The sequence below is a fragment of the Cucurbita moschata genome, unplaced genomic scaffold (assembly GCF_002738365.1).
Source record: "Cucurbita moschata cultivar Rifu unplaced genomic scaffold, Cmos_1.0 Cmo_Scf00010, whole genome shotgun sequence".
Classification (NCBI taxonomy): Eukaryota; Viridiplantae; Streptophyta; class Magnoliopsida; order Cucurbitales; family Cucurbitaceae; genus Cucurbita; species Cucurbita moschata.
In genome coordinates, this window is record NW_019268526.1 from 2888000 (window position 1) to 2902391 (window position 14392).

Genomic DNA, 14392 nt, shown 5'->3' on the forward strand with positions numbered 1-14392 from the left:
ACAAAATAATTATGGCAAATATCGTAATAAAAATGATGGAGAAAAAATGTAATGGAGAGAAATTGTGACGTGGCAATATATATAAATGGGAAGTGGTTGGGATAGGGATGGACACGTCAGGCGTACCCAGAAACGTATGATTGCGTGTCACATAAGTGATTTTGCAGGTTTCTGGTTGTCGTTTTGTGGTGCGCAAATGGATAATAATAATATATTAAATGAAAGAATGTATACTATCACAAAAATAATAATAATAAAATTAAATTATACAAAAATATTATTAAACCTTTTTTTTTTCTTGCAAAAATAGTTGCTTAATACTATAATTTAAAATAAAAAATAGTCTTTATAAAAATAGTTTATCAACCTTTTTATCGTTTCTTTTATGGGTTCCGATCGAGACATCTCGAATATCCATCCATTTGAGTTTTTTTTCGAGCATCGAGCATTTTGGTGTCCATGGTAAACATTTTCCAACATAAATTCCAGTAGCAGATGTATAATCCAACCTCTGTGTTAGACGAACACGACTCTCCACAGTGGTATGATATTGTCCACTTTGAATATAAGCTCTCATGACTTTGCTTTGGGTTTCCCCAAAATGCTTCGAACACGACTCTCCACAATGGTATGATATTGTACACTTTGAGTATAAGTTCTCATGGCTTTGGTTTGAGTTTCCCCAAAAGAACTCGTACCAATGGAGTTAGTATTCCTATGATCATTCTCTAAATTAATCGATGTGAGAGTTTCATCATCCAACACTCTGCATATGAACTGGGGTGCAATATCAGCAAACTCATGTTGTGTCGATACTATCCTTGAAAGATTCTTTTCAAATGAAGATGTCCGAGACACTTTATCTCGTGACGCTCGTCCACGTAGTGCCATAGGGTAGCTCGCTCAAACCATCGGGGCTAAGGGTAGTAGAAAGTCAACATCATAACTTAAAAATTTGAACAAAAATTATATTTGAAAAAGAGTGGATTAAAATAAAAATTGAAACTCAGGTATTTATAAATATAGTTTTAAAAAATAGACGATTATTTCAAAAGTATGCACGTAGCTACGTTTCATTGTAACAACTTTTAAAATTTGACAAGTAACATTTATACTTTATAGGTTTTCGTGATTATTATGATTAAAGTAATCCACCCAAACATTCTCGTCTAAAGTCGTGAAGTTAATAAAAAAATGAATAAATTAATTTATTCTCGTATTCGTCTAAAATTTTAATCATATTTTTAGTCGAAAGTTTATGAATATTATTTTTAGTATTTTAAAATAATTTTGAGAAACCAGAAAAAAAACCATAAAATTATATCTTAGAATTAAATTGATTTAAATATCCTAATAGCATTTTATAGTGGGGACCATCACAGCCAGCTGGCTCTGTAGTCAGCAAAGTAAGACAAAAAAACAAAGATGCAAAATTGTAAATAAATAAATAATAATACAGCCCTGTGAAATTGGAAGGCTTGTGGACCACAGCGGCGATCACAGCGGGCGAGTGACTTCATTTATGTAGTCGCGGGATGGGCTTTCGTACGGTAATTTCTTGGGGAGGAATCAAGTGGCTTAGCGAAGAGAGCCAAAGCTTATCGGTCATCACTGCTATTGCCAGTGACAGCTGGATGGGTAAGGCAAACAGCTGTACTACGCCACGTAGCGAACACCCATTGGCTACCGCTGGACCCCCACATCTCAGAACAAGGGACAGCTAGTACCAAGCGCCACTATCACTCTGCAAAGCTTCTTCCAGCTGTTTGGGCCAATAGTAACGGCTACATTCCCCCTTTTTTCAAAATTCTCGCTCTCGGAAATTTAAATCCGACGTGGCGTATTCGAAATACGTGGAATATTCGATTTTTTTTTTTTTTAAAATGGGGGTTGGGAGAATTTGGAGCTTGTGTAAGAAGCCAGAGGAAAATCGGCTATAAATACACTGCTACGGTGTTCTGCACAGTAGAAGCTTCAGCTCAGCTTATAAGCAGTGTCCATATCTGCTCTGTCCATGGCTGCTCCTGTGTCTTTTGCTTGTGTTCTTGGCTTCTTTCTGTGTTCTTTAATGGCGGATTCCATCGAATCCAGAAATTTTCATGACCTGTTCCAGCCAAGCTGGGCATTCGATCATTTCATCTATGAAGGAGAGCTTCTTAAGCTTAGACTCGACAACTCTTCCGGTACTTTAATTACTGTATAAAATTCTACTCTGGTTTTCGTTTTCGAGTTGCTGATACTGAGAATATCCAGGTGCTGGGTTTTCGTCGAAGAACAAGTACCTGTTTGGGAAGGTCACCATTCAAATTAAACTCATCGCCGGTGACTCTGCTGGAACTGTCACCGCATTCTATGTATGTTCTTAATCAAATCATTGAAATGGGTTAGCGATTATCTTGAAATGTGATGTAATCATGTGTCTGTGATGATGCAGATGTCATCGGAGGGCTCGAATCACAACGAATTCGACTTTGAGTTTCTGGGGAATACGAGCGGCGAACCTTACTCTGTTCAAACCAATGTGTACGTTAATGGCGTGGGGAACAGGGAACAGAGGTTGAACCTCTGGTTTGACCCAACCAAGGACTTTCACTCCTATTCCATCTTCTGGAATCGTCGACAAGTCATGTAAGCAATCTTCCTTGGCCCATGTTTTATGGTCTCTGCTCGACAATGTCGGGGTGGACCATTTTTGCTTTTGGATGTTTGTGTCGGGGATGGGGTCACTCGCTACAAAACAGAGCAAAACAGAGAAAAACAGAGCAAAACAGAACAAATTTCGGTTCCATGAAAAAAGGGGCATTGAATTTCGTGCATTTTGATGATTTTTTGTTTCTTTGTGAATTTTGGTCAGTTTCCTCGTAGATGAAACTCCGATCAGAGTTCATATGAATTTGGAGCACAGAGGCATACCCTTTCCGAAGGATCAAGCCATGGGTGTATATAGTTCAATATGGAACGCCGATGATTGGGCGACGCAGGGTGGTCGGGTGAAGACAAATTGGGCCCATGCGCCGTTCATAGCATCGTACAAAGGCTTTGAGATCGACGGCTGCGAGTGTCCGACGACGGTTGCGACGGCGGATGTTGCTCGGAAGTGTAGCAGCGATGGGGAGAAGAAGTATTGGTGGGACGAGCCGACAATGTCTGAGCTGAATCTGCACCAAAGCCATCAGCTGGTTTGGGTTCGGGCCAGGCATATGGTGTATGACTATTGTACGGACAGTGCGCGGTTTCCTGTTACTCCTGCTGAGTGCGTTCATCACTCCCACCGCCATTGGTGATGGAAGAAATGGGACAGTGCTTACCAAGAAGAAGAAGAAACATGTGCTCCATGTTTTGCTTTTGAATTTTATGATGGCCATAATGTAATCTGAAGCAATGATGGTTTAATGTATGAAATGATTAGCATTTTTTATCCTTGTGGGGCCCGATGATCACGAGACCCGTAGAATTTTTGCGTTCGGTGATATGATGTAAACTTTTTCGACACATAGAAGCAAAAAACAAACAAACAAGTGAAACGTCACCATCTCAAAATAATTAGGGACATAAAATCTATCATGTTGATAGCAATTATTATTAGCATAGATTTGAAATCAAAATCAATTAATTACCGTCGTTAAAATATTATTATTAGATGTAAATATATGGTCGGTATAAATTTCAATTGATTTGTGCATGTTTAATTTTGTTTTTTTAGAGATAATAAGGTATTTCGAAATGAAGATATAGAAGACTAGACCACCACCATTACAGCTCCATAAGTCTCGGGGAAGTTTATAGTGTACTCTGTTCAGGAGGAAGATTTTTAAGGATTATTGAGAGTGAGTCCCGCATTGGTTAATTTAGTGGAAGATCATGAGTTTATAAATGAAGAAAATTATCTTTCATTGATATAAAGCCTAATATCATGTGTTTAGAAAGGGAGGAATATTGTTATCCACTTTTTTTTTTTTAATTAAAATATGGAAAATTAGTTGTCTTATTTTGAAAAGTTAATTGGGCCTTGGATCAACCGGCCCATACAATAAATAACAAAATTCACAATTCACAAGTAGATCTGTTAATTTAATTGGAAGTGGTACTTTTGGGGCCTAGGGTTCCCCGTTCGTCCGCTTTGTAGTCGTCAACGCGACCGTCTTTTGTCTCTGGCTGGCACTTTAGAATCGGAATGTCTTTCCTTTGTTCGACGTCGCAAATTTAGGAACTTCTTCTCACCGCAGAAAAGGAGGTAATTTTCTCGCTTTTTTTTTTACAAAAATTCTGATTCTTTTTAGCTTCAAAATAGTGGCTGCTTTGTTCATCACTGTGAAATGAAAAGTGGGCCTTTCTGTTGACTTCTGTTGTGCAAAGTTTAAGAGATCAGCAGATTGTGGAATTTATGCATTTTATGTTGTTTTCCCCCCTTTTTTCTTTTCTTGAAGCTTGTGGTTGAGCTCAAGGGTTTGTGAAATGCGATCCTGGGTTGAAAAGAGGTCGTAAAAATCAAATGGTGTTTTGACTTTGCAGGCATGGATTACTAATGTATGCAAGGGGGATTGTCCTGTTAGGAATCACGACTCTCCACAATGGTATGATATTGTCCACTTTGAGCATAAGCTCTCATGGCTTTGCTTTGGGCTTCCCCAAAAGGCCTCATACCAATGAAGATAGTATTCCTCACTTATAAACCCATGATCTTCCACTAAATTAACCAATGTGGGACACTCCCAATCCCAATAATCCTCAACAATCCTCCCCTCGAACAAAGCACACTATAAGCCTCCCCTGAGGCTTATGGAGCCTCGAATAGCCTCCCCTTAATTGAGGCTCGACTCCTTCTCTGGAGCCCTCGAACAAAGTACACCATTTGTTCGACACTTTAGTCACTTTTGACTACACCTTCGAGGCTCGCCATTCTTTGTTCGATATTTGAGGATTCTATTGGCATGGTTAGGTTTAGGGCATGGCTCTGATACCATGTTAGGAATCACGACTCTCCACAATGGTATGATATTGTCCACTTTGAGCATAAGCTCTCATGGCTTTGCTTTGGGCTTCCCCAAAAGGCCTCATACCAATGAAGATAGTATTCCTCCCTTATAAACCCATGATCTTCCACTAAATTAACCAATGTGGGACACTCCCAATCCCAATAATCCTCAACATGTCCTTCCTCTTTAATTATAGATGCCATCGTTTTCATTTCCGTTTGCATTTTTTAAAGGTGTTTTTAGAATCTACGCCTACCGGCAGTTTCCAACTGGTTTCATTTTTTTTTAGAAGTTAATCGTACGGATTCACTATTACATGTTTTAATGAAAGAAAACGCTACTGGGTAGTGTTTCTTTTACAATTTTGAGGATTAAGTGACTTGATAAATGTGTCCTGTAGCCCGGGTGTCAATGTCAACTTCCACTTGGTCGTTAGTTCTTGACATAGTGAAATTATAGCTGGGACTGGGATCAGCTTGTTTACTGCAATATACACGAAGCACCAGTTCAATTTGGTGGGGAACATGAATCTTGTGCACAATTTAACTTCGTTTTATTTTGTTCTGTTCCTTTTCTGAAGCGCTGTAGTTGCAGTCAACATAATTTAATTTAGGAATCAGTTAGTATGGAGTACAGTAATGAGTGAAAAGTTAAAAATTATGTTCATAGCATTTTGCCACATTAGCGGCGGTCACCTTCATGATGTGCGACTGTTGTATTTTCAACGAGCATTGGGCGGCAGCAATCCCCTGATAGGAATACAATTTTGGTACTTTTAGGATATCACTAGATAGGGGCGTTGTTATGGGGTCTTCATAAATAGAGGAAGTGGGCTAGGTGGATGGTAGGCATTTATTTTTGTGAGTGAATTAGGACTTGAGAGATATATCGAAAGGGGAGGTTCGTAATACCTCAAATACTTGGGGGAGTTAGTTTGTAATTCCATTATCTTTCATTTTCCAATACATTTGGGTTCTATCATGCCCTTTTTTCCGTTTAGACTCGACTGAAATTTGTTGGGTACACATCCATAGCACGAGGTGTTAGAATGGGACAATTGAATGATTTGGAACTTAGTTATTTTAAGGAATAGCAAAACGTACATATTGGGATTGTAATGTTACCTTTAAATTCAAAAGTTTCTCTATTGCTAAAGAATGAGCATGTCCTTGGGTCATCATAGAAATGCAGATAGGGTTGATGATGGAACAAACGAAGAAACTTCATGGGAGTTTTTTTTTCCGTTCCCGTTTATTTGCATCACATACACGTGCTCTGTAGTCATGATGCACATATGGCCTGGAAAATTATTTGTCTACCGATTTTGCTTTATTTGTGCATTTGATTGATTGCTTATAGTATGAAAATTGAAATCATCTTATAATGGTGACAGGTTCTTTGTGGTCTTTCTTATTTGTTCAGTCCAATCTATTTAATTCTTGGATGCCTAAATTAGAAAAATTACAAACTAGAAGGCCTGGATCTTTATCCGTGGCAGAGACTCTTGCAAAATGGAAAGATTACAACGATCACCTCGACTCATGTACTGATGAGGCGAAACTCACTCGTAGAGTTCCAGCCAAGGGATCGAAGAAAGGCTGCATGAAAGGTAAGGGAGGGCCAGAGAATATGCGATGTAATTACAGAGGAGTTAGGCAAAGGACATGGGGGAAATGGGTTGCAGAAATTCGGGCACCAAAAAGGGGAAGTCGGCTGTGGTTAGGTACATTTCCAACTGCCATTGATGCGGCACTTGCTTATGATGAAGCTGCAAGGGCCATGTATGGGACTTCAGCTCGCCTGAATTTTCCCAATATCTCAATTCCAACCTTGCTAAAAGAAAAAGAATCACCACCAACAAAGGAATCTCCTTCTCCTGAAATCAAGAGGTCTTCAATCTCTTCTTTAGGGTCAACTTCACTTAGTCTGAGTTACGAGTCCACAATAACATCAGATCACTCTGAGGAAGGTGCAGCCGAAGATGTGTAGCCAGCTATAGCCTTTGACCATTGTAAAGTTTATGAATTGGAGAATCGAGGCCAGGGATCGATTTTTTTGGACAATTGATGTAATTTTCCTTCTGTGTACAAGTATATGTGGGAGGTAGAGCTGATTGTAATTTTTTTTCTCTGTCCGTCATAAGTACATGTAGGGTTCTAGGAAAGATGAAGTGGGGGTGAAATATTGAGACCACTAGAACTTTTCTAATTGAACCATTCCTTCCTAGTGATAGAGGTAGGGTTGTATTGGAGGGTAGATTGAACTCTGATATGTGTGCTTGTTACTTGTGGAATGATCCATGTAGATGCTTTATGTTTAATTTGTTTTAGTGGTTCATATTTCTGTGCTCTAATCAGATACATCGAAAGTCTAAGGATAAGCATATGGTGTGACGTAACAGTCACGAGATTCCTGAACTGGATTCAAACTTCTTAGAGCCCTATGACAAGCCCTTGGAAACTTATTAGAAGATCGTCTTTCTCTTTGAAACAGAGATGTGTTTCTCTTTGATTCTTCTATCTTTAAAAAGTCTCGTTCTTATCCCATCCACATGTGTAGACTATTATCTTCTTATCTTTTAACTTTATTTGAGATTTAGATTGTCAAAAGCACGTGGAAGTGTCATCGCATGCCATGGAATGAAATTGACCATTCAAAAAAACAAAACCCAGTTGTTATTTCAAGAACAAAGCAAACCAGATGAAAAACTTATGACAATCTCAACTCAGAAACTTGAAAATACATGAAGAACAAGCTGAATTAATTTACTTGCACCAAGAACTACTAGGAAAGAAGACGGTGCAGAGCCTTGGTATCCACTTTTGGGCATTTTTTACTGAAGTATTTGATAACAACGTTTGAGTCCAAAAGCTCAATGATGTGCGTAGAATTTACACATCGAGGCGTCTTGTATTGGCTCATTGAAGCCCCTCGATTCAGTGCCTGGGCCATGAGTTTCTCAAAAGTTCCAACCTTTACAATCTTTATCTCCAATGGATTGATACACTTCTCATGAGATCGTAGATAGCGGTATGGTCCATTAAGTAACTCTTCAATGGCGAAGCAGCAATCCTCATAGATTGAGGATGGAATAGAAATTCCCCCCTTAACGTGAATTTCCCAGTACAACACATAGTGTCCAGGAATCTTGGAGCTATCCGCATGGCTAGTGTAGTCAGCAATGGCCGCCCCAAATGGGCTCAAAAGACGAGCTGCTTCTTGTACAGCATCATGAAGCTCTGCTTCATCTGTTTTCTCAATATCAAGGCTCAAAACCACGTTTTTCCTGCATACAAAACTAAAATTTGGGGCTTTGTTCTTAAATCCTGTCACACCAAGAATGTCCCCCATGCGATAACGGTAGAGCCCTGCAACAGTAAATTATACATGAACTAAATCAGAACTCCCCAAGTACAATATTGAAAAGAAGAAGACAGACAGACTTGCCAGCATAAGTAGTGATGACGAGCTCATATTCATGTCCTAACTTGACATCAACAAGATCAACTAATTCTCGGCTTAATTCTCTACTGGATTTCGTCCTGTCGATCGGCAGGAACTCGAAATATGCCATGGTCGGAATTAAAGTGTAGGAGGTTCGATCAGGACTACACAATGGATCTAAGTTTAACCCAAGGAAGCATTCTGAAGCACCATAATGGTCAGAAACAATAGGAAGGTGATTACTGTAGTAATTTAGCTTGGGAAGGTACTGTGCCATGCTTCCTGTCACAATAGCATTAATGTATTTGGCGTTCGGCCATAGCCTTGTAATGATTCCTTCCCATGTTCCTTTGCTACATTCAGCTTCAATAAAATCCGCAAGTTGAGCATTGGGGTTTAGAATGTTCATAACAGCTTCTCTCACTGATGGGTCTGTAATTTTTGTGTTCAAGGTTCCTGCTCTTATATCACTAGCCAAAACAACCCAATGATCTTCGAGGAATTTAAGGACATGGATTAAGGTTGAGGCAAACAGAGCACCAACTCGAAACACTATGTCGTTCTGGCACAGCCCACAAAGCAACTGACAGTACAGGCTTTGGTTGGTGTCTGTGCAGAGAATGATGTCTTTAGGACTTGTATTATTGAGGTTTGCTCTCTTGCACAAACTAGTAGTTGCAGTGTGAGCAACAATCCCAGATCTTGTCTTTAACTCAACCTTTGCAAACTGAAAGTGCATTCCTTTGCCTTTGCCCACCAAACTATTTGGAAACAGCTGCTTCATTCTTGGCATCACATAGTCAAAAAATGATAGCCTTCTCATAAACTCTTCTTCATACATTGGAATCAACTTGGGCTCTCCACCAGATGTCCCAGAGCTACAAGAAACCATTGATTTTAGGCATGAAATTGAAACGCATCAAGAGAATAAGAAGTGTACCTTATAAAGAACTCTGTGATGGGGTTTGTGCATAGGATTGGGGAATCATCGCCGTTGGCTATACGATCTATATAAGGTCTTAATTGTTCGTATGAGATGAGAGGTATAAGGTTCTTGAAGGTTGAAAGCTCGGTAGAGCCATGGAGGCCATGTTGTTGCAAGTATTCGACATCGGCATTTGTTGACAGAATTTGAGTTAGGATTTGTCGTTGGATTTGGCTGGCATGGATCGTAACATCTTCAATATGCTGTAATGCTTGCTTATCTCTCTCATCCGATGAGATTTCATCAACGTGTGCCATTTTTGTAGGTTTTGAAGCTTTTTTGGTTGCAGAGAAGTAATAATCTGTTCCTCTTTCCCTATTTATTTTATTTCTATGCACGGAGGACGTGATAGAACTGTGTAATAGTCCATGTCACTGCTAGTAGATATTGTTTTTTTTTTGTGAGATTCCACATTGGAGAGAGGTGTCACGCCAAATCCTGAAGAGAGTAGATTGTGAGATCACACATCAGTTGGTGAGAAAAACAAAACATTCGTACTATGAAAATTTCTCTTTAGCAGATACGTTTTAATTTTTTTTAAAGAGTACCAAAAAAAAAAAAGACAATATCTAATGGCAGTAAAATCGGACTTGAATAGTTACAAACTAGCTAGTTGGACAATGATATAGGATATTATCTAAGTTAAATATAAAAAGCTATTAAAAAGATTCATTACAATGTATTTCATTTTATTTTTGGGGTTATATAAAATTATTAAATGCCCGTCAATGCCAACATTAAATGCATGGGGTCAAACAAAATAACAGTAAATCTTTTTTTGTGGCTATTTTTGTGCAATATGCAATAATTGATTTTATCAAGTAATAAATAGACTCTAACATTGGTGCAAATAATAAATGTATCCTAACTAGAAAATTGTGTAAAATTTAGTCTGAAATAAAATGAATTAATATCAAAATTAAATCTAAAATAAAAATTATAATAAGACAAGTATCAGAGGAGGACCAGGACCATAGACTTTTAAATCCACAAGTATCAGTGGAGGACCAGGACCATAGACTTTTAAATCCACAAGTATCAGTGGAGGACCAAGAAATTACTCGGACCCCGTACATCAGTAACAACCTTTAAATTCACAAGTATCTGTGGAGGACCATAGACCTTTAAATCCACAAGTATGAGACCAAGAAATGGACCATAGACCTTTAAATCCACAAGTATGGGACCAAGAAATTACTCTGACCCCGTACATCTCGTACACCTGTAACAGTCACAATTGTATTGTTGAAACTTGCTTGAACATGAATAACACCTTTTGGTATTTTACACATAATTGTCACTTTCTCATGTAGTCTCTCGTCCACTATCAAGGCACGATTACACGTCCTCCCTATTTGAACTTATCTACTTATATTTTACAGGTCATCCCTTATTTAAGTGGTTTATCATGTTACCTACTCATGTAGTCCCACATTATCTCAAGGCAGGTTTCGAGCCTAGACCCATTTGTGTACACACAATAGGAGTCCTTAGCTTGAGCTAACTACCCATATAGTCCTTAGTCTCTTTTTTAGAGTGGTTTAACGGGATCACAACATTAGCCTTGTCCCGATCATGCACTCAATAGTAACTCAAGTGGCTTCGAAGTTTTGTTAGCCTTAATCATATTTAGATATCGTGGTGGTGCGTCTAAGCAGTTTAAATCCCATCCCTTGTTCTCACCCATGGAAGTTCAAATCTCAATAATGTAAGGTTCAACCCTTTATTTCAATTTATAACGCAGCCCAAAATCATTATAGCAACAGGACCAACCCAATGCCCACATAGAAACACTAATTTTTAAAGCCATTTCCAGTTCCAGGAAACGCAACACAAGGCACAAAAATCAGCAAACAAAGGGAGCATTGACGTGACAATCACTGCAGTAGAGGCCAGGTCTCTGAGTGAAGCCTTGGCGTTTCAGCATTTTCCGAGCCGTCAAAACAAGCTCCTGGTTGGTAATTGGCCCATCAGATTCCTTGAGTATGGTCTGAATGGCATTGCTAAGAGCTCCATAAGCGGCAGCGGCATTGCCAGAAGGCGTGGCATCAGCCGATGTTTGGTCAGTCTGGCAGCCACTGATGAGGATCCCACCATCGGGAAGTGTCCGCTTGGATGATCCAGCATACGCCTCTGTTTTACAGCCCACTTCAGTTTTCAACGCAGGTTTCACATACTCTTCATCCTTCTCATCCAGCTTTTGTTTCAGAAATTCTTGAGCCAAATTGCCAACCATTCCAAACAACCCTTCTCCTCCAGAGTGTCCCTTGTCACCACCACCACCACCACCACCACCACCACCACCACCCCGGAGTTTGTCCATGATCACCTTCATAAACTTCTTCACCTTGGGGCTTGAATCTTCCCCAAATAAATCGAAAAGGGTCGGCCTCAATTTCCCCACATCAATGTCATCCTTCCCAGTTTTTTGCTTCAAAATGTCTATAAGAGTGGGGAGCGGTAACGATCTACTCTTCACATTGACTCGCTCCCCATGTGAAAGCTCCACCTCTCTGTCTTGCAATTCGTCCTCGTTCGTCGGACGATCATCGCGATGGTGATGGAATGCCGAGGGAACATGAATCCCTCGTGATTCCAAAGCACCTTCAACGCTTTGATGCATAAAGTTCCTGAAACCAAAGTGGGAGCTATTTCCTTGTCCTTGTTCATGGCATTTGGTGTTGGTGCTCTCTCCTATTTGCTCCTCCGCATCGTCAATAAGACCACCACTGTGGCAAGAATCCGATACGATTGTTAATCGGCATCCCTGCGGAACCTGATCTACCAACTCCCTGAAATCGTCATCTGTTCGCACAAGAAAATGGAAAGGAATTGAAGCATTACCCTAATCAGATTCCAAAAATCGGGAAAATTAGGGCAAAACGTATAGATAGAACAGAGAGGAGAAATGGCGGACCAGTGATGAGGTTCATATCGCAGGGAGCAATGCACTCGTCGTAGCCGGTGTCGTCATCCTCGCCGGTCTCGGCAGGGAGACGAGTGCCGTGGCCGCTGTAGTGGACGAAAAGAAAGTCGCCTGGATCGGCGGATCTGACGAGACGGGAAAGGGCAGAGCGGATGTTCTTGCCGGTGGGTTGGGTGTAGGAGTCATCGGTATCAATGAGGATGTTGATGTCGTCGTCGGAGAAGCCGTAACGGTTGATCAGACACTGATGCATCCGATTGACGTCGTTGATGCATCCTTTGAGCTCCGCCTTAGTTCCTGGGTAGTTGCATCCGATCAACACAGCCATTTTTCCCATTCTTACAATTCTATTACAAAACTTTTCTTTCACAATTAGTTTTATTTTTTATTTTTTATTGAATTAGTTCATTTATTTATATTTTTGTTTTTATTAAAAATAGAATGTTAGTACTTAAAAATCAATAAACATAATTAAGAGAATAAATTATAATAATTGTAAAATTAAATAAAAATAAAATAAAAATATATTTTTGGATTATAAATCCACGATCATTCCTTAAATTAGTCGACGACGTGGGACTTTCATCCAACACTTTCCCTCTGTTCATGTCTTCCCTTAATCGAGGCTCGACTCCTTTTTCTTTTCAGAGTCTTAGTCATTTTTTACTATGCCTTCGAAGCTCACAATACTTTTGTTCGACATTTGAGAATTTAGGCTCACAATACTTTTGTTCGACATTTGAGGATTTTATTGACATGACTAAGTTTGAGGAAGCCCAAAGCAAAGCCATGAGAGCTTATGCTCAAAGTGGACAATATCATACCATTGTGGAGAGTCGTGTTCGTCTAACATGGTATCAGATCCTCAGATGTCAAACAAAGAACTCCAAAAGAAAAGGAGTCAAGCCTTTGTAAAAAATGACTAAGACTCCAAAGGAGTCGAGCCTCGATTAAGGGGAGGCGTACTTTGTTTGAGGGAAGGTGTTAGATGATGAAAGTCCCACATCGGCTAATTTAGGAAATTATCATGAGTTCATAAACAAAGAATACTCTCTCCATTAGTACGAGACTTTTAGGGGAAGCCTGAAGCAAAGCCACGAGAGCTCATGCTCAAAGCGAACAATATCAACCTATAAAATTTTCACTTTAACAAAAATTCAACTCAAATAAACTTTTGTGAACGTTATGAACGCCATGATTCTGGTAGTACATTGATGGTACATTCATTTAGGAGGGGACCATCAAGTTTATGACTTTGGAAGTTTGGACCTATGGCTGCATTTAACCAAAGTCGAAATGCTCTTAATTGGTATCCAAATTATGCGACGAAAAAGTTGTAAAATATTTGAATAAGGTCACATTCCATCTTCTTATGCAACTATTTAATTAATTCAACCTTTATCTTTCTCCCCAAGCTTTTTTAATTTTGGTCATTTATAATTTACAAACTAAACTTCTTGACTAAGAAAATAGAAGTAAAAATATTGAAGAACAAATAAAACAAACACTTTGCCATGCCTTTATTCATTTCTATTTTGGAGTAATCGACATAGAATACACCACACCGACCGACACTTGACATGAAAATGGGAAACCCAGAAGCTTCCTGTTCCTCACCAGCCATGGCGGCCGGCCGCCGTGGTGTGGCTTGTTCTTGTTCTTGTTCGCAAGGAAAAGGCATCAAGATGCTTTAAACTCCTTTTCCAAAGCGTCATCAAGCCAATACAGAGACTCTTCCATCAATTCAGGGCTTAATCTGAACATCAAAACGCAAAACTCCATTTGATTCAAAGCGCCATCGCCATCCAAGTCCCCTTCCCTCATCATGCTCACAAGCTCCTCTTCTCCCATATCCCACAAACCCAAAAGGGAAGAGTTTCTCCTAAGGCTCTCTAAAGTGATCACGCCCTTCTCCTTGTCCATCAGCATCTGAAACCCATTACAGAGCTCGTTTATCAGCCCTTCTCCTCCCAATTTCTCCGCCATTACCGGCAGCAGATCGTGGAAACCACCACCACCACCACCACCACCACCCTTTCTCGCCATTTAAACTCAATTAAA

The 14392-nt window shown here is 39.6% G+C and overlaps 5 protein-coding genes across 6 annotated transcripts in view; 2 read left to right on the forward strand and 3 right to left on the reverse strand.

Moving 5' to 3' along the window:
• Positions 1-1942: 1942 nt before the first annotated feature.
• LOC111449016 (xyloglucan endotransglucosylase/hydrolase protein 9-like) lies at positions 1943-3420 on the forward strand. The gene is made up of 4 exons (XM_023088842.1): positions 1943-2183; positions 2254-2354; positions 2435-2628; positions 2855-3420. Exons 1-4 carry the CDS (start codon positions 2015-2017, stop codon positions 3282-3284), a joined length of 894 nt encoding a protein of 297 aa, XP_022944610.1. The 5' UTR covers positions 1943-2014; the 3' UTR covers positions 3285-3420.
• A 639-nt stretch (positions 3421-4059) lies between these two features.
• LOC111449020 (dehydration-responsive element-binding protein 2A-like) lies at positions 4060-7313 on the forward strand. 2 transcript variants are annotated; one of them, XM_023088846.1, is made up of 2 exons: positions 4060-4234; positions 6370-7313. In XM_023088846.1, exon 2 carries the CDS (start codon positions 6420-6422, stop codon positions 6963-6965), a length of 546 nt encoding a protein of 181 aa, XP_022944614.1. In that variant the 5' UTR covers positions 4060-4234; positions 6370-6419; the 3' UTR covers positions 6966-7313. The 2 variants fall into 2 exon arrangements, with proteins under 2 accessions (XP_022944614.1, XP_022944615.1); XM_023088847.1 differs by having other exon boundaries at positions 4072-4234; positions 6399-7313.
• A 263-nt stretch (positions 7314-7576) lies between these two features.
• Positions 7577-9775, reverse strand: LOC111449009 (indole-3-acetic acid-amido synthetase GH3.6-like). The gene is made up of 3 exons (XM_023088828.1): positions 9361-9775; positions 8424-9298; positions 7577-8344 (listed from the first exon to the last, which is right to left on the reverse strand). The coding sequence occupies exons 1-3, from the start codon at positions 9660-9662 to the stop codon at positions 7761-7763; spliced, it is 1761 nt and encodes a 586-aa protein (XP_022944596.1). The 5' UTR covers positions 9663-9775; the 3' UTR covers positions 7577-7760.
• Positions 9776-11103: 1328 nt separating this feature from the next.
• On the reverse strand, positions 11104-12709 carry LOC111449012 (metacaspase-4-like). The gene is made up of 2 exons (XM_023088835.1): positions 12323-12709; positions 11104-12210 (listed from the first exon to the last, which is right to left on the reverse strand). Exons 1-2 carry the CDS (start codon positions 12666-12668, stop codon positions 11252-11254), a joined length of 1305 nt encoding a protein of 434 aa, XP_022944603.1. The 5' UTR covers positions 12669-12709; the 3' UTR covers positions 11104-11251.
• Positions 12710-13827: 1118 nt separating this feature from the next.
• Positions 13828-14392, reverse strand: part of LOC111449023 (calcium-binding protein PBP1-like) — an 825-nt gene continuing 260 nt past the window's right edge. The window contains exon 1 of the mRNA XM_023088849.1: positions 13828-14392. This exon is cut by the window's right edge and continues 260 nt beyond it. Coding sequence (XP_022944617.1) covers positions 14012-14377 — 366 coding nt within the window. The 5' untranslated portion in view covers positions 14378-14392 and the 3' untranslated portion in view covers positions 13828-14011.